Genomic DNA, 27,240 nt, shown 5'->3' on the forward strand with positions numbered 1-27,240 from the left:
CTCACCTGTGACTTTTTGCAGCAAAGGTGACAACTCAGATTCCTCACAAAAGACCTTGGCCAATGCTTTCTTCACTTTTTCTTCAGCTTCAGCCAGGTCTTTGTCCTCTGTGAACTCTCCAGTGACAGAATAAATATATATTAGGAGGATCAACAGTTCTTCGGGGCTGTAGTCATCATTGGTCCTCTGATTCAAAGGCTTGATCATGGGAAGCAGCTGATTTAACACAACAGACATGGTCGACTCCCCAATGCTCTGAAATAAAAGGTGGTAATGTGAAAATATGTCAATCTCACACAAAGACATAATTCACGTACTACATCAGTCCAAAGACAGCTTGCAAACAAGTCCGTGATGCTCACTGGCTAGATTGCTTCTTATTTGTTTGTTTCTCATCCTGGAGAGAATACTGCAAGGAATTTGGCATTAGAGTTGTTGTTTTGAAAGATCTAGTGCATAAAACGGCTAATCAAGTTGTAAGACCCTCTTATATTATCTTATATATTGCTTAAACAAACAAAAGTCCACTAGTTTTAAATATAAAAATACAAGTACTTCAGACACTAGAAATTTAAAATAAAAATATTCGTAAAGTAATATGATTAAAAATAAAAACATGCCAGCATCTATATATCCAAATGAATGCTGACACTCCTTCAGAGGAATTACCTCACATTTTGCAACAGTCTTCTCAATATTCTCTACACTGGCAAATATTGGTCAGAACAGATTTTTTTATAACACTGAGAAGTCACTCTCTACTAAATCTGGTGATAGAATAAGAAGTCACACCGAGTAATGTCACTAAGGGTTCAAGATATCTTAGGGTTAGTCTGAAGGTCATTCACCTTAAAACTAAAAAGTTTTTGCTTTTAGCTCTTCCACCAATTTCCTGAGTGTTATTTAGGAGAGGATTTCAAAATTCCATGCATGTGATAATAGCATTACATTACTGGAATAAGTGCAGAACTTCCAAAGCACTATGCACATGTCTAGTACAAATTCCGAGAATTTTGGTGGACAGATAAATCTCCATTTTAAATACTGTGATTTAATTTCACCTGTAATATAAAATAACCTTATAAAATAAAACTCAACTATTGGTATTTATACTAAAATCAGGGGCCAAATGATCACAACTTGCAGCTTTCACATTACTCATTCAGAAGTAATCATTGAGTATCTACTATGTTCCCGATACTATTCTAGGTCTGGGGACACAGCAGTAAAAAAATAAAAATCCCCTTCTCTTAAGTGCTTACATTTTATAATGGTTGGGGAAACAGACAATTAAAAGCTAAAGAAGTAAAATATATAATATATTACACGTTGGTAGGTGCTATAGAGAAAAATAAAGCAGGAAAGGAAGATTGGATTTTAGGGTAGGTGTGTGTGTGTGTGTGTGTGTGTGTGTGTAGGTGAACATGCACTATTTTAAAGATGAAATCCGTGGCAAGGGAGTATTGGAATAAAGTTAAAAAAAAAAAAACTATAGAAACTCATTTCTGAATAAAGTTGACAGCAAGCAGCTGAATGCAATTCTTTATTGGGACGACTACCCCAAATAACTGGTTCGTCGAGTTATTTCCACACCTAGAAAAATTTGGATATATCTTCTCAAGGTTAAGGTTCACAATTATATTATTTGCTACACGAAAAATAACTGTTACCATGTATTTCCACCAAACAACTTGGAAGTCCACAATGTACCACACAAAATAAAGTGGTAAGTCTTTGGAAAGAATAAGGTAAAAAATGGAAAAACAGAACACAGATTTGACTGTTACATGGTGGCCAAACATGATTTACCAAGTATAAATATACCCACTGCTCAAAGGAAAGGGCTGAAAAGTTTCAAGTCTTCCTAACACTGTGCTATCGTGTCTCTTGAGAGGAACCTTCAAGTGTTCATTTTTCGCTTTACAAGCTGCCTAAGTAATTTAAAAGAAAGGAGCCGTGTGGTTGGTCTGTTAAAAGAGGGGCCGTGGGGGGGGGGGGGGCGTTTTGTGGTATGTTTTTTTTTAAACTTTTTACCCTATTGCTAACTCCTTGGATGGCATTAAGCAGAGTCCTTCATTGTTTTAGATCTCATTTCTAAAAAGCAGGTGTACACATCAAGTATCTATCCCACAGAAGCCCTATAACTCTCACCCTAGAGCAAAAGGATTTTTTTAAAGATAGTTGTAAAAAGTAAATCATGGTAGGATAATCATCGTAATCATTTGAGAAGATTCACTTACTAACATCTAGCCATTAGAGCATCACTGTTAAGTTGTTGATCTAAGATACGTCCAAACTCCCTTATTAGTAACACTAAAGCAGGTTTCTGGTGGCTAGGTAACACCTGTGCACACTGGTTTCTAAAATTACATTCTCACCTGCTTAACGCATCTCAAGTAGTTAATTACTGAGTTGAATACAAAGCCAAGAATACTGTCTTAGGCATGAGATACAGCGGAAATAAAGAGGCTCCATTTCCAAACGCCAGATTCCAATCGTGACTGTTCCACTGCCTAGCTCCTTAACCTCTTCCAGTCTCGGTCAGCCTCTTAGAATCTCCTTATCTCACACTGACATGACATAACTAGAGGATGGCTGAGCTCTGAAATCATATTTATGTCAAGGTCTCCATTTTCACTTTCTTCCCACCTCCGTGCTTTCTAAAAATATTACCATTGGTGATAGAAGCCAGCGAATCATATTCTCACTGTTGGCTACACAGCAAAATATAAATGCTTAAAAACAAAAAGCTTTACTACGGAAACAAATGTAAATACAGAATTACTGTAGACTGTGCAACATAGGCTGACCCCCCCCCCCCCCCGCATTTCCTAATTCTGTCCACTAAGAGGATTTAGCAGTAGTGACAGCCCAGTAGCATGAGCTCACCCAGTGGGCAGATCTTAGTTTCTAATATCATTCTCAAATGAAAGGAACCAGGAACCTTGGAGAAATGGCTGATTCTGGGGATGGGGCAGGGACTTACAAGAGGAACCTGTAAGATCGTGTAGTGTCAGAAAGTAAGGAAGTCCTCAAGAAAACAAAAGAATGAGGGTATGTCAAAAGGGCACAAGACCAACCGGAAGACTTCTCAGTGGCCAAAGCTGGGACAATTTAAGCAACAAAAGAAATAAAATTTTAATGGGTTATAACCGACAGTGCAAAACACATGTGCATCACTCTACTGATGTAAATGGTTGCATTGGTAAATAAATGTAGGAGAAGAGACAGATCTTCCTCACAGAAAATTCCACATAACTTAGGTAGATAACCTTCCACCCCCCCCCCCCACTTGGACATATTGCTTAATACCCCTGCCTCTTGAGTATGGGCACATGGTGACTTGCTTCTGAAAAACCATGTGTGGAAAGGGGAGGGAGGAGTAACTTTACCTTAGCCCGAAGCTCAAGATTAACACTACGAGACAAGTCGTATTGATAGCATGTGTCCCTAATACGATGTGAAGAGAATGGTACTTAATTTTTGTGGTATTCTTCTCCCAAACATATAACCCTGATGAAAACATCAGATAAATCCTATTTGAGGGACATTCTACAGAATGCCTGGCCAATACTCCTCTAATCTGTCAAGGCCATGAAAAACAAAGGGAAAAACAAAAAAACTATCATACACCAGATGAGACTAAGGACACATAATGACAAAAAGTAACATGCGATCCTGGAACACAGAAAGGATATCAGGGGAAAGCTAGTGAAATCAGCATAAAGTCTAGAGTTTGTACTTAATAGTAACGTAATGCACCAATGCTGGTTTCTTAGTTTTGCCAAATGTACCACAGTAAGATTTTAACAATAAGCTGAGGGGTATACAGAAACTCTCTGTACTATCTTGGTAACTTTTCTATGTATCAAAAACTATTCTAAAATAAAATATTTATTGGAAAGAGAAGAAAGCAAGTTGGAGGGGGGGAGGGGAAGGAGGAAAGAGGATAAGACAAATCCAGGTATGTTTTGATCTCTTTTCTGTTAGACTGAAAATTCCAGGAAAGACAATTTCAATTCAGTATGAGGAAGAACTCCTATGCCCAGAGCCAAGTAAGGTACTGACTCAGGAAGCAAAAAACTTCCCACCAAAGGCAAAGGGAGGCAGGGTGATCACCCGGCAAGGAAGAAGCAGAGGGAATCCCATGCCACGTTGGTTTAGAAGGTGAACTCGTGCTTTCCTGCGCTATCCATAAAAGCATGGCTCCAGACTGGATGAATATCCATTTCGTAATCTATGCTCTTAGAATGAACCACAACAAGAAGAAAGGAAAACATCAATGACTCCCTAAATTGAAACCATTTTAAAGGTGAAAGAAAGAATCTGAGGATATGGAAGTAAGATTATATAACTGGGTTTGAGTCATGGCTGCACCACTTACTAGCTGTGTGACCTTGTGCAAGTTATTTAATTTCTCCAAGTCTCAGTTTCCTCATCTGTAAAATGGAAATAATACCACAAATACTCGAGTATTAAGCAATCACAAACCACGGCACCCATTTTCATAATATTGGGACAATTGCTTAAATACTTCGTGGTTTAAAATAGAGTTATCCGCACCATGGAATGTTCTTTGTAAGGACTCAAACAGAAGGGGGCGCCCTGTTTTTTGAGGGCTGATTTTGAGGAAAGCACTTTCTCTCGTACATCTAAGGATATACAATAATAGTGTTTGCTTCATAAGGTTTTTCTAAAAATTTAATAATAGAAGTAAATCACATAGCACTGTGCCTGGCATATAGCCTCAGAAAAATATTAATTATTACTCCAACCAATATTGCCTACCACCCCATGGACTCCTTTGTCCCCGAGCAAGAGCGATTGAGATGATTGGTAAGGGAATGAAATGCCTTCTAGGAATAGGAAGTTAGTCTCAAGGAGGGAGAAGCAGCCTACAAACACTAGATGTGAAACCACATCTTGAAACTTAACTGCGAAGTTAGTCAAAGGTTAAAGGCAATATAAACATCATTAAACACAGCCATTAAAAAAGCACACACAGAGCAAACCACAGCCAAAGCAAAAAAAAAAAAAAAAAAAAAAAAAGTGACTTCTTTATAAAATACCAGGGATTAAATTTCTCATTCATTTTGATATAAATAGGCCTACTGGTAGGAGGTGGACGATTGGAGTTGTGTCTAGAGTGACAAAACTATTCTGCAGACTCAGACTCCTGTTATTTTTGAATGAGGCCCCAGTAACTCCATACAAAAGGCCCTCTGTAAATGCATGTTGTCTTTAGAAAAGCCAACTTTTGGGTGGAATTAAAACACCTCTCCGAAGTCAGAGTCAGTCTCTGGGCCGGCTGCCTCTACAGAAATGAGGAGCAAACAGGCCACATTCCGTGTGGCTGCAGAGCAGGCCAGGCTGGCTCCACACCTGCTCCTGCCTGGTGCAGAGTCTGCAGACGTTCAGCGAAACTCTAGGCCACCCTAAGGTTCTGCAGAGAACCCATCTCTGTAATTCCTCCGAGCTTCAGCTCAGTCCTGGGCACGCTACCAGTGGGGGCCTGAGGGAGTACCTCAGACCCTTCTGCCTGAAAACATCACTTGCTGTCCTTGCATTAGGACTTGCCACTAGGCCTTAAAGCCATTCTGCTTCTTTGTGGGAATGAACTTCTTTTTATGCTGCAGGCAACATGCAACAACATAACTTGGTATGTAAAGATAATTCATTGATGTACTCATGCATTCTTTATTGTGTACATACTATGTACCAGGTACTGTGCTATATTCTGGGCAAAGAACAAAGCAAGTCACAAGATTCAAGGAGCTTACAGGTGAGGGAGGGTAGGAGTGAACAGTTGTGATGATGTAGTAATAGTACTTTAGTAGAGGTATTTATTCACTTTAGGAACACAGCAAAGGAACACCTAAATCCTGGAAGAGGTGGTGCCTCAACTGAGTCTTGAACAATCAACATCTAGAAATCAGGGAGAAGCAAAGTTCTGAGAAATGAGTGATGGTGTAGGATCCTTCCTTCATTCCTTCAGCAAATATTTAATACATACTTACCAAGAGTGTGTGCTAGGCAGAATAATGGGGCCCCAAAGAGGCCCAACCTCTAATCCCCAGAACCACAAATGTTACCTTATATGGCAATTGGGACTTCACAGCTGTGATTCAGGTAACAGATCTTGAGATGGGGAGACTATCCTGCATTACTGGGTGGCCCATCCTAACCACATGAGTCCTTCAAGTAGAGGAGAGAAGGGTCAGTAAAGTAGAAGGGTCAGAAAGAAGCCACGTTGCTGGCTTTGAAGATGGAGAAAGCAGGCCACAAGCCAAGAAATGCAGGGAGCCTCTAGAAGCTGGAAAAGGCCAGGAAACAGATGGTCCCCGAAGCCCTCCAGAAAGAAATGCAGTGCTGCCAAACCTAGATTTTAGCCCAGTGAGGCCGGCTCCATAAGTACTTGCCAAATGACTAAACGAACCAGCAAGAGCAAGCACGAATAGGTGCCTGGGTGGTACCTGTCCCATCTGTACCACTAGGGATGCAGTGAGTGCTGTCAGGGATGTCACAGAGAGGGAAGGCATAGAGACGCACCACATTTAACGTTTTCTACTTGCCAGTTTGCCTAGAACTAGTCAGTCCAAAACCAGGCAACGTCCTAAGTCAATATTCATGAAGCCCAGAAGCATCACATAGGGCAGTGGTTTTTAAAGTGTGGTCCATAGACCTGAGATCCCAGAGACCTTTTATAATAATACTAAGACATTCTTTCCCTAGTCACTGTGTTGACATTTGCACTAATAGTTCAAAAGTAATGGCGGGCAAAATTGCTGGCACCTTAGCACAGATCAAGGAGAGTGGTTCCAAACTGTACCGATAATCATTGTAGTCTTTACCGCTATGCTATGTACTCACAGTTGAAAATATTTTAAAAGCCAGTTTCACTTAACAATGCTCTTGACTGAGCAGTAAAAATTAATCTTACAAAATCTCAACCCTTAAAACGAGGTCTCTTTAATAGTCTGTGTAACAAAATAGGAACTATGAATAAAGCACTTCTGCTATTACTAACGTACAATGGTTATCTTGAGGAAAAGCACTGTGCAATTATGGAAGTTGTGAACTGAATTAATGGTTTCTCTCGTGCAACACCAATGCTAACTGAAAGAATTTCAGATAGAGAAATCATGATTATTAAGACTTGGGTATTTGCCCAACATTTTCTTGAAAATGAACAAAGTGAGCCTGTTCCTTCAAGAAAAACAACTGATATATTTATTGATAAAATTCTGCCTTTTAAGCAAAAATTCAAATTTTGGAAAACTTGTATCTGCCACTGCCAGATACTCTACACTTAAAGACTTTCTGATGAGATTAATAGTGACATTAAAAATGTGCTTTTTTTGAATTGCATAATGAAATGTATCAACATTTGGAAGATCTGCTTAACTCAGTCAATATTTTCCCAATGACCAATGTATGATGTAAGACTATCAGGCATAGGCAAAAGAGCCATCCAAAATACAAAATAGATAAGTGAATTTCAATACAAAAGAGTACAAAAATCTCATTGATATGGTTTCCAATTCCACATTACAACCTACTTTTAAGAAATTCCTACTTTTAGAGTCTACTTTTAAGTATGCTATCAAAAAAGAATATCCACAAACATCTAAAAAAGCTATCAAAATATTCCTCCCTTTTCCAACTATATATCTGCATAAGGCTGGATTTCATTCATATACTTCAACCAAAACAACATATGGCAGCATATTAAATAAGGAGGCAAATAGGAAAATCCAGCTTTTCTACTCAGTGAGACAGTAAAGAGATTCGCAAAACTATAAACCAATGCCAGCCTTCTTTTGTTTTGGAAATATAGTTATTTTTCATAAAATCGTAGCTATATTAGTTTGTAATAAGTTTGTTATTATTTTAAAGGAATTGCAAAATATTTTAAACGTCTCAGTTTTAATTTCTAATGCAGTAAATACCAATATTTACCAATTTAAGGAAATCACATCCTAAAAAGAAAGCTCATTATTTCCTACTCTCTTTTTCCCCTTCTCATGGCTAAAATGCTGACAAAGTTGTGGTAAAATAGCTTCAACTATCTTCTTTGAGAGAAAGGCAAAGCAGCATGGGTTCCTTAAATCACAGCATTTCAAAAGTTAACATGCATGTGGATGGCCGGGGGCTCCTGTTAAAGGTCCATGCTGCTTCCGTCGGTCTGGGCAGGGCCTGGAGACCCTGTACTTCTAACACGTTCTCAGGGGACCCCAGTGCCGCAGATCTGTGAGCTGCATTTCCGTGGCATCCGGGCTGGACCATCCCACAACGTCTAGGCTGTAATGTGTACGGGAAATAAACCATCCTGTCTGAACCATTGTATCTGTGGGTTCCTTTGGTATCTCCCCTTACTCTGAGTACTAACTAATGTAATTCACACTAAACCTGTACCTCTAGCCAAATTTCTCTCCTTGCTCCCTATTCATGCAGCCAGCTGCCTACTGATTTCTCCACTTATACATCTCATCTGCATCTTTAACTCAACATGTCTAAAAGTGAACTCAAAAATTTTTTATCCCCAAATCTACTTTTCAGTCTGCATACCCTGCATGTACTGCTGTGTGGTACCGTCATTCTTCCCGTTGACCAAGACAGAAACTTGGAATCCACTGCAACTTCCCCCGGTCCTGGCTACATCAAATAATCCACCAGGTCCTCACCGTTTTATAGACCCATCTCCTCTCCTCTCTGTTCCTTCCTCTACCACCTAAGATGCAATTACCATTATCTCTAACCATGATTTACCTCATTCTAAACCAAATATTTGTTCTCCTTAAAATGATTTCATGGTTTCCACTGCCTTCAAGATAAAGCCTTTATATGACATATCTATGTCTTTTGTCTTCATGGTCATAACTAACTGTTCAGACTTATCCATCATGAATCTTTTCCTTACAGGCTACATTTCAGCTTTGTGGAATGACTACATGTGCCTCTGGGCTTTTATACATGCTTATCTCCCTGCCTAGAATGTTTTTTCCTCTCTTTTCCACCTGGTTTCACAATTCAATCCAAGCAGTATTTCTTCTCACTTTCCCTACGTGTGTTGATGTGCCTACTTTGTGATCCCTGAGAAGTCTCTATTTCCCTCTACAGTGGCTCTTATCACCCTAAATTTAATTATTTATTCACATCTATCTCCCTTCTAAGATTGAAAAATCCTTGATGGCAAGAACTACATCTTATTCCTAACGGTATCTCTAACACCTAGCTCAGTCTTTTGAACACAGTATCAACAACATATTCACCTTTGTAATGAAATAGCTGACATGGGAAAAAAAAGAAATGAACATTTACAAAGATATAATTATAGATGATCTCATTTAATCCTCCAGATTACCCTATAACATAGGTGTTATTATTTTAGAGGAAGAAATAGAGGTTGAGAAAGGTTACCTGAGATCAAACTCAAAACTGTCTTTCTCCAATAACCTACACCTGGTCTTCTACACACTTCCTCGCCATTGCTTCCCAATCAGAGGGAAACCAGAGTTTGTGAGGAAAATGAATCCAGATCCTTGAGACAGGGTATGACGCCAAGATTCTAACCAGGACAGACCATACAGGGAACCCAGCAAATGAGATAACTCAGATCAGAGCAGGAGCAGCAAGAGGCCAATCTAACACATCAGAGGTGACCCACTGAGTCCCCTGGTAAGAGACAACTGGTCCCAGAACCTCATTCAAGGTTAAGAAATCTCTGGTAGAGGGATATGTAGTTCCAGTCACAAATTTTAAGGCGATTTCCCATCCAGGTGTCACCACGGTTATCCCCCAAGCCCAAGTGACAGCTGTCTGGGGCCTGGGGCAGCCAGTTCCACTGGGCCAGTAGCCTCCAGTTATGTATAACTGTCAACACAGTATGTCCTGTAGAAATAGCATAGTATTCTATGTTTATGTAACACTATGTGGAAAAAGGATGGGAACGCTTAAGAGATAGACACCAAAAGGAAGCAGGTCCTGAAGGCATCAAAGAGGGTAGAAACGGTCTCCAGGAGCAGCTGGTATAGAGGGCAGATTGGAACTATAGCGTGGGCTTTAGATGAGAAGAAGCAGGAAGAAGGTGGTAGGTCAATGGTGTGGGAGTTATACGGACAGACTCAGTTCCCTTAGCAAGAGAAGTGGGACGGTGGTACGATACAATGCAGAAAACAAGCCAGATCATTCAGGGCCATTGTGAGAACTTCTGCTTCTTTTCCTCCTGAGATGAATGGGGTTTTAAGCAGAGAAATAGTATGATCTGATTTATGATTGAAAAGGCTAGCCCTCAGGCTGTGGTGAAGAGAACAAGCTACAGAAGGGCAAAAGCAGAAGCAAGGAGACGACTAGGAAGTAATTTCAATAACCCCAGTGAGAAATGATGGAGTTTGGATCAAGGTAGATGCATTGTGAATTGGTTGAATCTGGAAATATTCTGAAGCTAAAGCCAGCACCGTGTGCTGATGGATTGGATATAGAGTGTGAGAGAAAGAGAAGAGTCTAAAATTACTTCAAGATTTATGAATGGAGGTTGAGAACAGGAGGAGCGGGTTCAAAGGAGAAAACACAGAGGGTAGAATTGGAGTGAAATGTAAGAATAGGATGGGCAAAAATATTTCAGGAACAGGAATGTTTGAGGAATGGGGCGGAGAGAAAGGGGCCAGAATAAATGAAAGAATTCTGAAGTGAGTAAAATAATGGCATAGATGGGAAAGTTGGAATAATGTATTAAGAAGACTTAATAGAATATGAAGATATAAAGTAACACAGAGAGGCTACTCTCAAAGTATGAACATGTTTCCCAAAATGTATCCCTGCAAGGGGCACTTGGAGCTAGCTGGCATTCTGTGTCTGTGGCGCAAATGACGCCCTGGCACCAAGAAATGGTGACATTCTCAGTGGCAGTGAAAAGATTCGATGGACTTTTTCTCCCACTAAAAATTCCATTAGAGAAAAACTGTGGTATAGTCACACAATGGAATACTAGACAGCAATGAGAATGTTCTATAATTTTATAAGACAACAATATGGATGAATCTCACAAATATAACGTTGAATGAAAGCATCCATAAAACAGAACATATTGCATGATTCCATGTATTTAAAACACAAAACCCAGGGAAAATGAATCTATGTTTTTAGAAATCCCTACCCCTTGGAAGGAAGGAGTATCTGGGAGGCCGCAAAAGGGAGACTCCCAGGGTTGCCGGGAATATTCTGTTTCTTGATCTGGGTGCTGATTACACAGATGTCTTCAGTTACAGAAATTCATGGAGCTGTATTTTTCTGTTATATTTTACTTCAATAAAAACTTTTTAAAATATCATTATACCAGGCCACGTTTCCTGTGTCCTGGGAAGAACAGAGATATCTACTTAGAGTTCTTATTACAGATTAGCATTTATCTAAAGCAAGAGCAGGAAAAGAGAAGATTATAGGAGTTATCGAACAATCTAAATTGGCTACACTTACCTTCAGCTATGGGTAAAGGTTAGGGCCTTGATTTCAGAGAAAGATGGAAAGAACAACTTTCAATGGATGTTCAGTTTAAAACACACATATGTTTTAGGGGGATAGAAACTTTTTTTGTAATGTTTTTTCCCCAGTCTCTTGGGAAATGATGTTACGCTGTGCTTCAAACAGAACTGCCAAGTTTAGGAGGCTGTTTTCTGTAAACAGGCCAGCTGGGCCATAAGTTGCATGAAATAAGGGACAAGCTACGTCTTCAGAGAGCAAAACAGAACACCACAGGGAGTTGGGGAGTGTGCATCTGACAAAATCTCCAGCCATTTGTCTTTATCTGGCCACCTTGAATGATTTAAGAGCTCTCTGCTATGTTATCATCAATCAATTACCATGATTGAGCAGCAGCTAAAAACTGGAGTATTTAAAAATGCAACTACCCATGACCTAAATTTCCTGCTCATTCTGTTGGCCCCAGGTTAGGCCAGTTTGTCAAGGGAGCCAATAAAAATCATAAAAACAGGTCAACACTAGGCTTTCTGAAGCCTGTATAAAAATATTCACACTCCACCAATCAGTGTCAAGTCAGTGTGTGCACTCTTTGCTTGAGCTCTCAGAAAACACTGCCTCCAATAACAAAATATTCCATAAAATACATTATCTAAAAATCCACCTTCTCCCTCCCCCCTTCCTTCCTTGCTTTCGTTTGAATCTGGCTAAGCAACAGTTTCACAACTCTCAGCAGGCAACTGAAATGGTGTCATTTTGCTGACTCCTGCAAAGGAGTCATATTTTGACCAGTTAGAGAATACAGGAGATGACAATACAAATTTTAGCTATCTTAATTGAGAATGTGATGCTGCACTCCCAAGCCTGTGGTAGAATTCGAATTCCAAGATTCACACAGCAAAGCAAAAACTACTGAATAGGGAGGAGGAAGAAAAAGAAGGTGGAGTCACCGGATAGGAGGCGGGTGGTTGTCTGTGAAAACCAGAACAGTTATCTTAAGCACCATTTCAACACCTTTCATACCACTTGAAGGGACCTGAGAAGGGCGCTGCACTGAGCAAAGGCCCTGAGCGCCCTCTGAGAGTGACCAGCAGCATAGAAATTCTATTCAGTAACAAAGCACCATTCCTCACGCCTGTGACCTACCCACAGAAATCTGTGAGCTCAGTGGAGCAGGGACAGGCCCAGAGCACTCCCTCCTAGGAGCATCCCAGCCAGATTCTCAGCAGGCTGGGCCATAGTATTCAGAAGAAATTCGGGAACACACTTGGTGCCAGAGGGAGCATTTGGACAAAATCCAGAAAAGGCCTAAGTGCCAAATGGGGACCAAAAGGCACAGACTTGAATGTAGCAAACGACTTTGGTGGCCTCCATCTGCCTTTCCCTGACTCTGTCCCCCTTGTCCCGTCAAGTACTCAGAACTCAATGCCTTCTTCCTCATTCTTTCTTAAAGAAATGAGTGATGGATGGCTGAACTCTTCAAAGAGAATTCTGCATTTTAAAGGTGGACAAGAGTGACAGAACCTAAGGTGAAAATAGATGACTCTTCAGTGGTTAAATTTCTGGTTCAGTGGTATTTGAGTGGTAATTTATCGTAGAAAGCCATTCTGGAGCTCCTCAAGTCACCTTTTATAGAATTAACCGAAAGACATTATTTCCTTTTTTTTCCAAATGCACTAGTACACATTCAGAAGGTAAACATCTCATTTCTTGAAAGGGATGGTATGAAAGGGGGTACTTTAAGTCCCACTCTGCCACTGAACTGTACCTAGCAAGGCATTTACCATCTCTGGGCCTCAAGTTCTCAGTAGAAAGAAGGATAATACCACACACCTCACCTCAGACTTTCAGCTCATACCTCAGACTTTCATGGAATACAAATGAGATGAGCACTTTATAAACTAGAAAACAGTCTCCACTAGCTTTACTACTATACATGTTACTATTTCATTACCTTCCTCTCCAAAACCATGTTTTATTTAGGAAGAGGCCTGGTGTACCAGATATACTTATGTGCCTCAAAGATTCAGCTGCCCGTTGCCCTGCATCCCCTGAGACTTGGCCACTTGTTCAGTTAAGTGCCTGGGCCACGGCTGCTTGCCTCATCCCCACACTGTCAACTCTCTCAGGCTCCCTTATTGAGGCTTTGATGTGGCTCCATCATCCCCACCACAGTGGAATCCACACCAGCAACATGCTTAGGTCCAACCCAACCGGTCCTGTGGAGCTCTGGCTTCCCTCGCGGCCACCCAGAGGACCCAGAAATAAGGGCAGTTAACACTCCTTTTAATAAAGTCTAAGACCAATGAAAGGCAGGGAGACTGGGAAGAAGTGACAGATAAATTTTTCACCTAGCTTCTCCCCTATGAAACCTGTTATTATTACTCTGAATCAGGCTCAGAGCCTTTATCCTACATGTTTCCTCTGCCTAGGACACTTTCCCCCCAGATATCCATGGGGAGGACACACACCGACTTCCAGTCTTTCCTTAGATGCACTTCTTAGTGAGGACTAACCTGACAAATTGCAACCGTTCTCCCCTAATCCCATTCCCCTTCTCTGCTTTCAATTCTCCACAGAACTTTTCACCGTCTACTTTCAACATGTTTTACTTATTTACTTTGTTCATTGTCTGTCGCACCTCACTAAATGCTAAGTGAGTCTAGAAACGTCTGTTTTGTTCACTGCTGGATGCCTAGTGTCTAAAATGTCTGATACATAACAGAAACTCATTACATTTGTTGAATGACTGGATGACTGGATAAATGAAGTGTCTGAAATAATAGTCCCTGACACAAATGATTTTCTCCAAGTCATCTTTTCTCAGCTGCACTTTTTTTTATTGTGGTAAAATATGCATAACATAATTTACCATCTTACCCATTTTTAAGTGTGCAGTTCTGTGGCATTAAGTACCTTCATATTGTGGTGCAACCAGCACTACCATCCATCTCTGGACCTTTTTTATCTTCCCAAACTGAAACAATTAAATAATATCTATTAAACAATAACTCCCCATCCCCCCTCCCTCAGGCCTGACAACCACCATTCTACTTTCTATCTCTATGAATCTGACTATTTTATGTACCTCACATAAGTTTGGAATCATGCAATATTTATTTTACTTAGCATAATATCCTCAAGGTAAATCCACGCTGTGGCATGTTAGAATTTCCTTCCCTTATTACCCTGAGTAGTATTCCATTGTCGCTATACACCATGTTTGAAAAATCTAGTCATCTATGTATGAACATTGGGTTGTTTCCAACTTTTGGCTATTGTGAATAATGCTGCTATAAATATGGGTGTATCAGATGCACTTCTCATAGGAAGTGAAAAAGCATGAGGCCTTAGAGGTCATGACGTCCAATCTTTGCCAATATACCAATCTCCTTTCTTTGCCTTAGTGACAAAAAGAAAAAAAAAAAATCTGTGAAACAAACTAGCTGCTTGCAGAATAGAAATAATTAATTCTGTATTGGTAATGCCTAATATATTTTCGTTCATGCTTGTGAAATAGGCTTCTTTTATGGGAAGGTACAGATACAGATATGAAGGCTGGAGGATATAATAGAGAGAAATTTTGAAGTTAGAAAAAAAATGGTCAGAGACAAAGTAATTCTCTAGCTTGAAAACACAAAGTTTCTGAAAACGTGGAGAAAGGATTATGGCAACCTGAGGTAAAACAAAGTATTTTCCTCACTCCTGTTGCAAATAGTGATACACGGATACAGGAAACAAGGGGGGAGCCCATTCACAACAAAGGTAACCAGCAATCAAGATTTGGCTTGAAGATGCTAGAAGGACCAGAGATCATATTCTGAGTATCAGAGGATGCTATAGTATCAAAGAGGCCCACAAAGAAGGAATCGCCACATACTGGATTCTTTGCAATCTAGGTCCACATAACAAGATGCAGCTTTTAGTGGCATTTGGGAAAGTGGGGAGGATGGGGGGAGGTATAGGAGGAACAGAAGAGCTGTGATTTCATTAAACACTAAGTCAATGGCTTTCACCCCCATAAAAAGATGAGTGGGTTATACTATTAATCATCTCGTCCTCTGGAAAACCTTACTAACCTGCTCCCTCTTCTCTACCTGGTAATTATTACTTATTCTTTAATACCCAATTTATAACATATGTCCCCTCTTCTGTGAAGTCTTCCCAGATCTTCAGCATCACAGGCACAGATGCTCCCTCCTATGCATCCCCACAATTCTTGCATCCTCTTCCAGTCTAGAACTCAGCCACTGCACTATCATTATTTGTGTACATGATTTCCCCACTTGGCTTCTGTGTTCAAGGCACAGGTTTCATCTATTTGTAGGTCACCATCTCATGGTAACTGATCCAGCAGAACATGAAGATTGATGGGGAACACTAAATATTGAACAGGAACACTGATATAACCAAAGTATAAATAATAGGTCAAAAAATTTCTAAAATACAGTCACATTTCAAGACAGCCAGCTGGTCAGTCGCTCTTCGGCATTTCCAGACGCTACTTAGTGAGCTAGTCCATATCTGTAGTCTGGTAAGTGAACCACGACACTTGCTTTGGGTTTTAATTTTGTTTAAAAACTATGTAAAATAGCTGGTAACCTAGGATAAAGACAGTGCCAAACGCTAGGATTTTACACTGGTTATACTGTTCACCAAAACCAAGGGAGAGAGGATCAGTTCTCTCCTCATACACAACAAATCTCTGGAACTTGCAATGTTTCCCCCATAAAAGCCTGTTATTATTCAAAATTCTCAATATTAATTAGGCTATATGTTTTCTTAACAACACAGATTATTGGGGGCCATAATTAAATAAGAACTACAGTGTCCTGGAGTAATACTAGACTAGATACTATGATGAGCCCTCTTGCTACAATAATGCACACACACAATATATACACTTTTTAATTCATTGCCAGCTTGTAAGAAAGTAAGGAAAATCTGTACAGGCAAAAAAACCAGGTACTGGAAAACAAGCCAACAGAAAGCTGGTGTTGCTCAGGGGACACTACTGGCTTCTGCATAGGAATCCAGAAATTTGGCCTTGGGCGCCTTTCAAGGTGGAAGAGTTGAACCTGCAATTCTTATTTTAATTCAGGACACTGGAGTGGGCTAAAGCAGTTGCAGATTGGCAGTCTCTCCAGCGACCCCTGGCTCTAAGGAAGCAGCCTAGCCACATCATCCCTGAAGGAATGCACCCCTCATTTAGGCCTACAGAATTACAAAAGATTATTCTACCAGATATGAGTTCACAACCAAAAACTACAAAACACATGAGAAAGCAAACCAGGGATGATTCAGTAGACACATCACACAGCAGATCCAGATCCCAGGGACTTCACGGGTGAAATTATCAGTTGAAGAATATAAACTGATTATATATGAAATGTTCAAAAAAATCAAAGATAATAATGAAAATGAAAAAAAATTAAGGTGGGAATAATATACTATCAAAAATAACCCAAAGCTTTTTTTAAATTAAAGAAAGTTTTTAAATGTGAGAAACATAATATTTGAAATTAAAAACTCAAATACTGACTTCAAATACTGAAGAGAAAAACAGGGAAATAAGAGATAAACCTGAAGATGTTACCAAAACTATAACAAAGAAAGAAAAGACAAACAATATGAAAAGAATACCAAATGAGAAGGTATAAAACATACTTAAATGGAGTCTCAGCATGGAAAAAAAGGAAAGAGACACAATACTAGAAAAGATAATATATGAGAATTTTCCAGAACTGAAGAAAAACATAAATACAAAGACACAGGAAATACAATGTATATCAAACAGGGCAAGTGTGAAGAAATCCAGAATGACAAATTTTAACATTATAATTAAATTGTAAAATACACACACGCACACACACACACACACACACACACACACACATCTGAAAAGCAGCCAAATGGATCACATTCAAAGGAATTGACATTATAGTGACTGCAGATGTCTCAAAAGCAAAAATAGAAGCTGGATCTAGCAGAATGAATAACACTGGTGGAGTTCTGAGTACCAGTTATCTTTGTACATCTAGCTCCTGTTACAGTCCAAGCACATCCTACCGTGTTCAGAAAATGCTGGGTGAATGAATCAACTCTATTCCCCATCTCCACTTCAGTTAAATGATTAAATTAGTCATTAGGAAGAATAAAATGAGACTCCCAGTAATGAAATCAGAAATGGGCTTATTTCCTCATTTTCTTAAGAGTCTTGGGATAGAGAAATGCAACAATAAATTCTCCACAAAGTGAAAAGCATTTGCTAATATGAAACAGTGAGCCCTACCCCCCAACCCCATCTCACCCTTGTTCTCAGTCGAGAGAAATGCCTTTTATTCGGTACAGTTGGCATGGACTGTTTTTGTTTATAATAAAGATTCCTATCATCCATGCAAATGTGCAGCATAGATGACTGTTTTGCACGTTTGTGACAGACCATTGTACCATGTTGTCTAGAGAGAGTCTTACTCAGCTCCAATTTCAGTTTACTTCAGGGTTTCATATTCTGCTGACTGCATTAAAACTTTCTTCCCCAACAATGGCTGCGTATATTTAGCCATCCTCATAGAATTCCACATGCATTTGAATTGAAATTCAGGAACTCATAAGACACCTAACAAATAGCAAAAACTTCAAATCATTTTTAGAGTTAATAACTTTTCCACTTAAGTAAAATAAAAACAGTATTAGAACAGAAATAATTTTTATTTTTTAAAACAAAGCCATGTAATGTGATATATTTAGTTTGGTTTGCATTTTTGAATTTCCTGTTTTTCGAAACTAGAATATTGGATGTGCAAATTCACTTGAGACAATATTGCAATATTTTCCAAATTATTCAAATATAAACAAAAAATCCTACTAAATTTAAATTTTCAATTGCATGTGGAGTGAGACTAAACTGTTTTAATCTGCATGCAATTCAATGAGTTTATATGATAACTATGTTCTGAAATCTTTCATTTTTTTTAGCATTCATCATAGACTGAAATTAACTCTTAAATTAATAAACATAACCAAAAATCAGATTTTATTTTCTATTATTTTGTGTTTTTCTTATGCCTTGTCTCTTTTTTTTCCAAAAATGATAAAGTGAAAAAAGAGCAGTTACTAATTTAGAACACTTGGTGTCTTTAAATTTGCCTCCATGAAATATTTTATCAGACTATGGGCATGACAGTTTTAGAAACCAAAAAGCACTTAACTAACAAGTAACAGAACTGCCACTTTCAGCAACTTTGAATATGTCACTCACAGTTTATCCTCATCTATAAAATGGGAGCACTGCACAAGAGGATCTCATGGGTTTCTGGTGTTAGATTTACAATCCCATAATGCATATGGAATGTTTATATCTTCCAAGCCCCTGGCTTACTTAACTATTCATTAAGAATTTATCACCAACGCTGTGAATTTATAACCACAGTGATGGTTGCCCATCCAGTTCTTCATATCTCTCTACCCTCCACATAATAGCTTACTTTCAATTATTTTTATCTATTCAATAATAGAAATATTTTTTCACGTTATTTTACAGAGCAGGCACATTAAATTGGGAGAGAGCTCTCAGTGCTGAAGGTAATAATGGAATGTATCATAATAAAAATGTATCATTGACTACTGAGATTCAAATTAAATAACATAGTCAAACTAAAAACATATCTACCTACCTGTAAAAAAATTTCTTTAAAAAGTCTGCAACTTAAAGTATACTTTGTCAAGTCTAAAAATACTTGTAGATTTTTAAATTAGCAATGCTTGAAAATACAAATAACATTCCAAGGAAATTTATTTTTGTGAACTGGTATTGTATAATACATAGTTGAAATACATTGCTCAAAGACTCCTTAAGCTTTCTGGAGCTGACAGTGAACTGATGAGATACTTTGGGGAGAAAATGGGACTGTTACTTCGTCCAGAAGACTACTGAGCCAACACAGAAATGCTCGCATTCCCACCACACCCTATTTCGCCCGTGTTCCCTATCGTAACCTCAGGGGAGGAACCTGAATAGGAGGAAAGGAACAACTCTCATGCTAAGCAAGTGGGCATCTGAGGGATAAAGCCTTCTAGACTGCTGTCCTGGCTGCTCCATGATGACGCTGCCAGCTGGGTGGGTCAGATAAAAACCATTTTCAAACATGTGGACAAAAACGAAATCAAATAAAACGTACTTTCTCCTCTTCTGTGTCTTCTTCCCCGCCCCCGTTTTAAAAATTTTTTTATTGGGGAATATTGGGGAACAGTGTGTTTCTCCAGGGCCCATCAGCTCCAAGTCGTTGTCCTTCAATCTAGTTGTGGAGGGCGCAGCTCAGCTCCAAGTCCAGTCACTGTTTTCAATCTTAGTTGCAGGGGGCACAGCCCACCATCCCATGTGGGAATTGAACTAGCAACCCTGTTGTTAAGAACTCGTGCTCTAACCAACTGAGCCATTCAGCCGCCCCTCTGGAAGCTCAGTGGCAGCTCGCTATCTTCAATCTAGTTGTGGAGGACGCAGCTCACTGGCCTATGTGGAAATCGAACAAGCAACCCTGTTGTTCAGAGTTTGTGCTCTAACAAACAGCCATCCGGCTGCCCTGTTTCTTCTTCCCTTTTAATTAACTTTCCCTCCCTCTTCTTTCTGCTCTTCATCCATTCATTTTTACATTTATTTAACAAATGTGTGTCTAGGCACTGTGTGTTAGATAGAAGGGATATATTGGTAAATAAATAACAAGATGCACGCCTTATATAGCTCAGTTTAGTGAGGGATGGTAACATATGAACAGATAATTACAATACAGAGGTTGGTCTGAAGACAGTAATTAGCATTCCTGGTGTTACAGTAGAATACATTTGAGGCCCCAATCCAGAATTGAGAGATCAGGTAAAGTTTCCTAGAGGAAAGATCACACAAAATCTGGAGGAAAGAGTCACAGAATTGGCTAAGTAAGGAGAAAGGGGATTAAGAATTTCTTTTCTGGAAATCAAAATAAATTGAGGGGAAAAAAAAACTTAAGAAATAAAAAGTTATACATTAATATTCACAGCAATATTATTCATAATAACAAAAATTAAAAACCACTCAAATGTCCAATGAATGGATAAAAATGTGATATATTCATACAATGCAATAATATCCAGGCATAAAAAGAAATGAAGTTCTGATACATATTACATGTATCAGATGGACCTTGAAAACATACTAAGTGGAAGAAACTAGTCATAAAAGACCATATAATGTATCTTTCCATTTATATGAAATGTCCAGAATGGGCAAATCCATAGAGACAGACAATAGATTAGTAATTGCCTACGGCTACAGGTGAGGGTGTGATAGGAGGGGGCATGTTAGGGTGAAACAGGGAGTACTTCTAATGGGGCCAAGGTTTCTCGTTGGGGTGATGAAAATATTCTAAAATAGATTGTGGTGACGCTCACATAACTCTGAATATACTAAAAACCACTGAAGTGTACACTTTAAATAGGTGAATTTTATGGTATGTGAATTATATCTCAATAAAGCTGTTATTTAAAAAAAAAAAAAAGAAAGAAAATTGACATTTAACAGGATTATAATTAGAACACACCCAAACTTTGGGACTTTTATGAAATCTTCTATCTTCTTTACATTTTGGTTATTAGGATGACGGAGACTACATAGTAGGTATAAAATGACACCTTTAAGAACAAAGTTGTTCCATTTCTACATCCATTTCTACATCCACAGATGGCTTGAGAGTACATCAGGCTGCCTGATCTTGGTTTTGACATTGACACACAGAACAATTAATCTGACCAAGCAAAACAGTTAATCTAAGCAAGGACAACGACATAGCCAATTCCATCAGCATTACCTGATATAACAAATGCCTTTCAAAGATTATTAAATGAAATAGGAAAAGTAATTTACTCCAAAGAAATATCCCATCAAAATATACAATTGATTTCACTGCCTTTCAGTGCTGTAACTAATAGTAACAGCCATGTTAGTAGAGCTTGTGTCTTATGCCTCAGTATTCAACTTCCTTACTTCATTTACTAATATGACCACCCCTTTAGCTTGGCACACGACCACCCAGAAAATAAGACTACATTTTCTAGCCTCCCTTGCAACTAGGTATGGCCATGTAACTAAGGTCTGACCAATGGGATGGCACACTGTGGTGACAGGCGCAACTTCTGAGTCATGACTTTAAAGGGAACATGTTGCACCCACCACTTCCTCTCTGTCCCTATTTTTTAATCTGTAGAATCAGGAAATGCTTGCAAGAGTTAGAGCGGCTATTTGGGACAACAAAATGGAAGTGTATACAGCAAAACAACCAGATTGAGGGTGCCCAGACCCCAAGCATCAAGAAACTGCCTTATTAGCCTAGACCACTGACAGATATCTTTACATGAGAGTGAATGAAATTAATATCTTGTTTGTGTTTACTGTATTTTAGGGTCTATTTATTATAGCAGCTGAGACGTAGCCAAAGTAACTGAACCAGTATCTGCTCTGTGTGTCCGAAGGCCTTTCCAGATGGCTGGTGCACTACCCCTAAGCAAATACTTGGCAACACGGAACTCACTCATCAACTTTGTATTCATATTTGCTTCATGTCAAATGGCAATAGTGCTAAGCAGAAAGAACAATCTTTTTTGTTGTTATCATGAGTCCTTGCAGAAGCTTGGAAACTTTTTACTTGCTCTAATACATTCTGGCCTCCCATGAAACAATCCTTCTAGGAGCTACAAGAGATTAACTTTCCTGATGAGCAAGCACTCTCTTTGTAAGTGGATTTACTGTGGTACTTTTGACTCACTTTTTGCTAGGAAAAAAAAAAGCTTTTAAAACAAATCAAATGAAATATAAAAATGCCCTCCCTAAAACAAGCCAGTGAACATTACCGATAGTTAATTGACTCTCACACACAATAGAGTGATAAGAAAATAAAATATTTTTCACTTATTTCAGGCCACAGAGGGCTGACTCAGTGAAACACACAATACAAAGGGAAGTACAGATAATAATAAAATTCTTCAGAAACTATAGAAATAGTTGCAATATTAAGTTGAAGACAAGAATCTACATAGGAACCAAACCACAGAACATCTCACCTTACTCCCTTAAATAGTTGTGAACCATGCAATTTTGGCATAGAATAATATCTTGCACTAGCAAACCAACAGCCTGGCATCCTGTAAAATGCTGGTCTGAATAGTAAACCAACATTTTAGCTGTGTTACAAAAGCAATTCCCAACTACTTGGAATGCTAATACACTATATCTTCATTTGTTTGATTTCAAGTGGCCCTCATTATGTAAAATGCTTTCACAAATTAAAATGCGTTTTTGAGATTTTAAAATTTTAGTTGACTTGGTAGGGAAGAAAGAGAAAAACTTCGCAGGAAGATGCAAGGGCTGTGCTAGACTCTAGATATTAGGAAGACAACATTATCCCTAACCTTGAATAGTTCTAAGTCTAATGGGGAACAGACAGACAGGCCCTCCAGCCCAACCACAGTGCTGTGTGGTATGCGACCTGACAGGTGTCATGTATAAGGTGCTACACGGGAGCACAGAGGAGGGATCGATTCTTTCTAGAGAGAATGGAAATATTCACAGAGCAGGTGACATGAGGGATGAGCCTTTATGCGTGGCATCTTCGAGAATGAGGATTAGTACCGTGAGGCCAGGGTAGAGGTTGTCAACCTGAATGAACTGTCGCTCTAAGAGGCATCTGAAAAGGGAAGTGGGGTGTTTTGGGTTGATTCAATAACCGGGGAGCACTCTGGGCTCCCCTATAGTGTGGGAGGTGGTAAGGGGAACCAAGGGCGCTAAATATCCTTCAGTGCCCAAGGCAGTCCCGGCAACAAAGAACTGTGCAGTCCGAGGGCCAGCTGCATCTCTCCTGAAGGACAGGGTAGGTAAAGCCACGGGATGGATGAAAAGACTGCAAGGGTGAAAGTGTCTGCCAAACGGCCTGTGTAAGTTTTCCTCCCTTATCTCCCAACACGTAGCCTTTGCTTCCAGCGCAGTACCACATGGTATACTGTACATCTAAGGGGACAGAATTAAAATCACAGACATTACGGGTTTGTGTATTGATTATGACAATTTTCTGGCAGAAGCGGTGGAGTGTCTTGAAGGAGGAGAGCCTTTTCTTACTCCTATAAAGGCACCATATGGGCTAGTGGTAGATTTGTGCTTTTCTCTAAAACAGTTGGTCCTGGTGGGGAAGGAAGTGATAGTTCAGATGAGTATGGACAGAAAGAAGAGAAGAATAGAGAGATGGTCTGGTTTCTCCTCATGTCGCACTCAAGTGCTCCATGAATGTTAAAGATCATGAAGAGCTGCGCCCAGCCTTTGGTCCACCTATGTTACCTTCTGTCCGTAGCCGGCGGTCCAGGCTTGGGGACTGGCTTCTGCTCTCAAGACAAGATATAGAAGGGTTTAGCAGTCATTTAGCACCTATTTGACCTAGTCCTGGTCCCAGGTTTCAGGCATTGCTGATCCCAGGATTCCATGCTGGGTTTCAAGCTTCCTAATCTCTGCTATTGTTGCTGATGACGCCATTGCTCACGGGCATTATACTTCCGGTCAAGAGAGTCCTCCAAGCACCCAAGTCACCCAAAAGCAAAAGCACCAAACATAGTTTTTGAAAACTCAATTCGTTGTCTAAGTTAAACTTGAATTGTTCCCATACATTATTTTAAGCTACTGTTTTAGTTGGTAAGAGTAAGATAAAGTGTGCGTGCGCATACACAGGCACATAACTGAAGATACTGAAATTTAGCTGTGATTACAATCTGTGAGGGAGACCATCAGACTCTCCTAATTAAACAGAAGTCTAAGGTTAATTTGTAACAAATGAACAGTTTTCAAAACAAAAGCATTATATATAAAAGTTAATAAAACTGGCTCCAAGTTAATTAAATTTATTTTTCTTCAGAAGTATCCTGCCCTCTAACTGCAACGCGAATAGCTTTGTGAAATCATAAAACATCCAGCAACTACAAAAAAGTCGAGAGGGATACTTTACCATAGAAATAAAAATCTACGAGGTAGGATTTACTCCACAATCAACACTTTTCAAGGTTTTGCTCAAGTTGTGATCACGAAGACAATGCCTAACACTGACCAGGTCTCAGCATCGTGCAGGCACAGTTCCACGCACTTTGCAGTATTCATTCCTTTGATCTCTACAACAGCGCTTTGAGATGGTTCTAGTATCATCCTCACTTTATAGTCTGAGTCTCATAGCATTTAAGGTCTGATTTAAATTTCACTTCCTCACAATTCCTTTCTTAGTTACGCCTACCTCCCTCACCAATTCAAATTATTTTCTTAATGCAGAATTGTACACCTGAAATCTAGGTAACTTTACTAACAATTGTCACCCCAATAAACTTTAATTAAAAAAAAGTTATTTTCTACCTCCCCCTTTCCCACCATTTTATGTATCTCTCTTTTATAGAACTTATGTACGTTTCCCTTTCTTGCCATTACACCACAAGTTTCTGGAGAGGTAGACTCTGTCTTATTCATTTCTGTATGCCCACAGTGACTAACAGATGCACAAAGTACATGCCCAGCAAAAACTAACATTAGCATTAATAGGGGAGGAAAGAAGAAAGGAATTTAGCAGCTGCTTTAAAAACAAAGAGTCGTGAATAAAAAGCAACATGGAATTATTCTCTGTATCTGCAGAAGAGAGAAAAAAAGAGATCCAGAGATTATGGGATAAAACATTTAATTAATAATAGGTAAACATTAAACCATAATTATACTCAAAGAAAACACAGGTCAATGTTTACATTATTTTGAGAGCTGGAAGGCATTTCTAAACATGACACGGAAAACAAAATCAACCAGGAGAAGAAGTAAATAAATGGTTAAGAGAGCCAATGAGTCAGGCTGCATGGATTCAGTTCCCAAGTTGGCATTTGTGGAGTCAATTTCTTCACTGTAAAATGGGGCGATAATAATAATCCTTGTCTGATACAGTTGATAGGGTGGAATGCATCAGATAATGAGTGTAAAATTCTGACCACAATGTCTGACACAATGTCTTCCAATATGTTTAAAAACAAACCAACAAAGGAAAAGATAGATTTGACTATATAAAAATAGTAGCCTTTGTATTCTAAAACAAAACAAAACAAAACAAACCCATAAATAAATAAATAAATATTAAATAACAAACAGCAGGGAAAAAATGGATATTCTAAATACATGAAGATCTTTCACAAATTAACAAGATGAAAACCCCAACAGAAAAAAAAAAGGAAAGCAGAATTGGTCATTCCACAAAAGATGAACATATACAATGAAATGACCAAACCTGAAAAAACATCCACCTCAATTAATTAGAAGGTGTTAGTTAAAATAAGATATAAAGTTTGCTTATTAAACCAGCAATATTGGTGATGGTATGAAGCAATGGTTATGCTTATAAGCGTTTGTGGAGAGTGTAAATTAGCACACTTCCAGATGCCATTTTGCCAATAAGGATCCAAAGCCTTAAATTGTACATGCCTTTGACCTAAGACATGTAGGTATTTATACCAAGGAAATAATTGTTGATATGCACAAATACCTAAACTGCAGCCTTGTTGATAAGGGTGAAAAACTGAGCATAACACAGTGATCCAAACAACCAGAATGGTTAGTAAGTTAGAATGCCTTCACCACACTGTGAATACTGTGATCTCGTGGAAGATATTTAATGCCATGAATGAAACAAACAAATGTTAGAACAGTATTATTACATGATTCCATTTTCATTCAAAAACAACAACAGAATGTGTGTGTGTGTATGTGTGTGCACATACACATAAAAAAGATCTGAAAGGAAACATACCAAATGCTAACATTATCTGTAGATAACGACATTATAGGTGTCTTTGGAAAGCTGTACCATATTCTAAACTTTTTATGATAAATGTTTTTGTAATTAAGAAAATAATAAAACATATCTTTTCCCAAAAAACAAAGAAACAAAAACAAACCATTAGGAGCCAGTCCTGCCCCATCATTCAGATACCCCTGTATCAGAAGGTATCTTCAATGATGGCTGCACTGTACTCCTCACAAGAGGCACACAATACTGACCAGCAGCCCACAGGTTCTATGGGGATATAAGCAGTTCAAGTAGTTTAATGGAAAAGTTCAATTAAATACCAAAACAAGTCAAGGGAACATCACATGCTTAATGGTTAAATGGTATGAGGGGAAAAAACAAAAACTAAGCAGTACTAGATAAAGCTAAATAAAACTTTAATATCATGCTGACTCGGCAGCAAAAAGAAAAGAAAAACAAAAACAAACATTAATTATGAAAGATTTAGTAGTGATCTGTATGGTTACAGTTCTAGAAACACTTCCAGCGTGTGTTTATCTATGCCATAACTCATTGCTTTCTGCAAATTTAAAGGGACTTTTTGGCTGACAGTTCAAATGTTTGGTCACAGCTAAGGGGAAAAAAATCAGTTCAACCATTTTGGAAATATGCAAAAGGAGACAAAGTTTTCGTGCTTCAAAAATGCATGTGTGTGTGCACATGTGCATGTGTGCGCACGTGTGTGTGTGTGTGTGTGTGTGTTTGTGTTTGGGGGTTTTCCAACTTCGTAATAAATCTAAGAAAGGCCCAACTTCAGAATGAAGCCAGTCTAAGTACACATACATTTAGCCCCATCTCACCCACCTGGCACAGAGGGAACAGGCCCAACACTGTGTCACTAGACTGTACACTGATTCATTATTGTGACTATTACTGAACAGAAGTCCCA

The 27,240-nt window shown here is 38.9% G+C and overlaps 1 protein-coding gene across 2 annotated transcripts in view; it reads right to left on the minus strand.

Moving 5' to 3' along the window:
• The window catches only part of SCFD2 (sec1 family domain containing 2), a 455,173-nt gene that overhangs the window by 322,839 nt on the left and 105,094 nt on the right, over positions 1–27,240 (minus strand). For both annotated transcript variants that reach the window (XM_019740184.3, XM_088790215.1), the window contains exon 5: positions 6–255. In XM_019740184.3, the coding sequence (XP_019595743.3) occupies positions 6–255 (250 nt within the window). The remainder of the gene's footprint in view (positions 1–5; positions 256–27,240) is intronic.

The sequence above is a fragment of the Rhinolophus sinicus genome, chromosome 1 (genome assembly GCF_057876585.1).
Source record: "Rhinolophus sinicus isolate RSI-liver-muscle chromosome 1, RSI-T2T, whole genome shotgun sequence".
Lineage (NCBI taxonomy): Eukaryota > Metazoa > Chordata > Mammalia > Chiroptera > Rhinolophidae > Rhinolophus > Rhinolophus sinicus.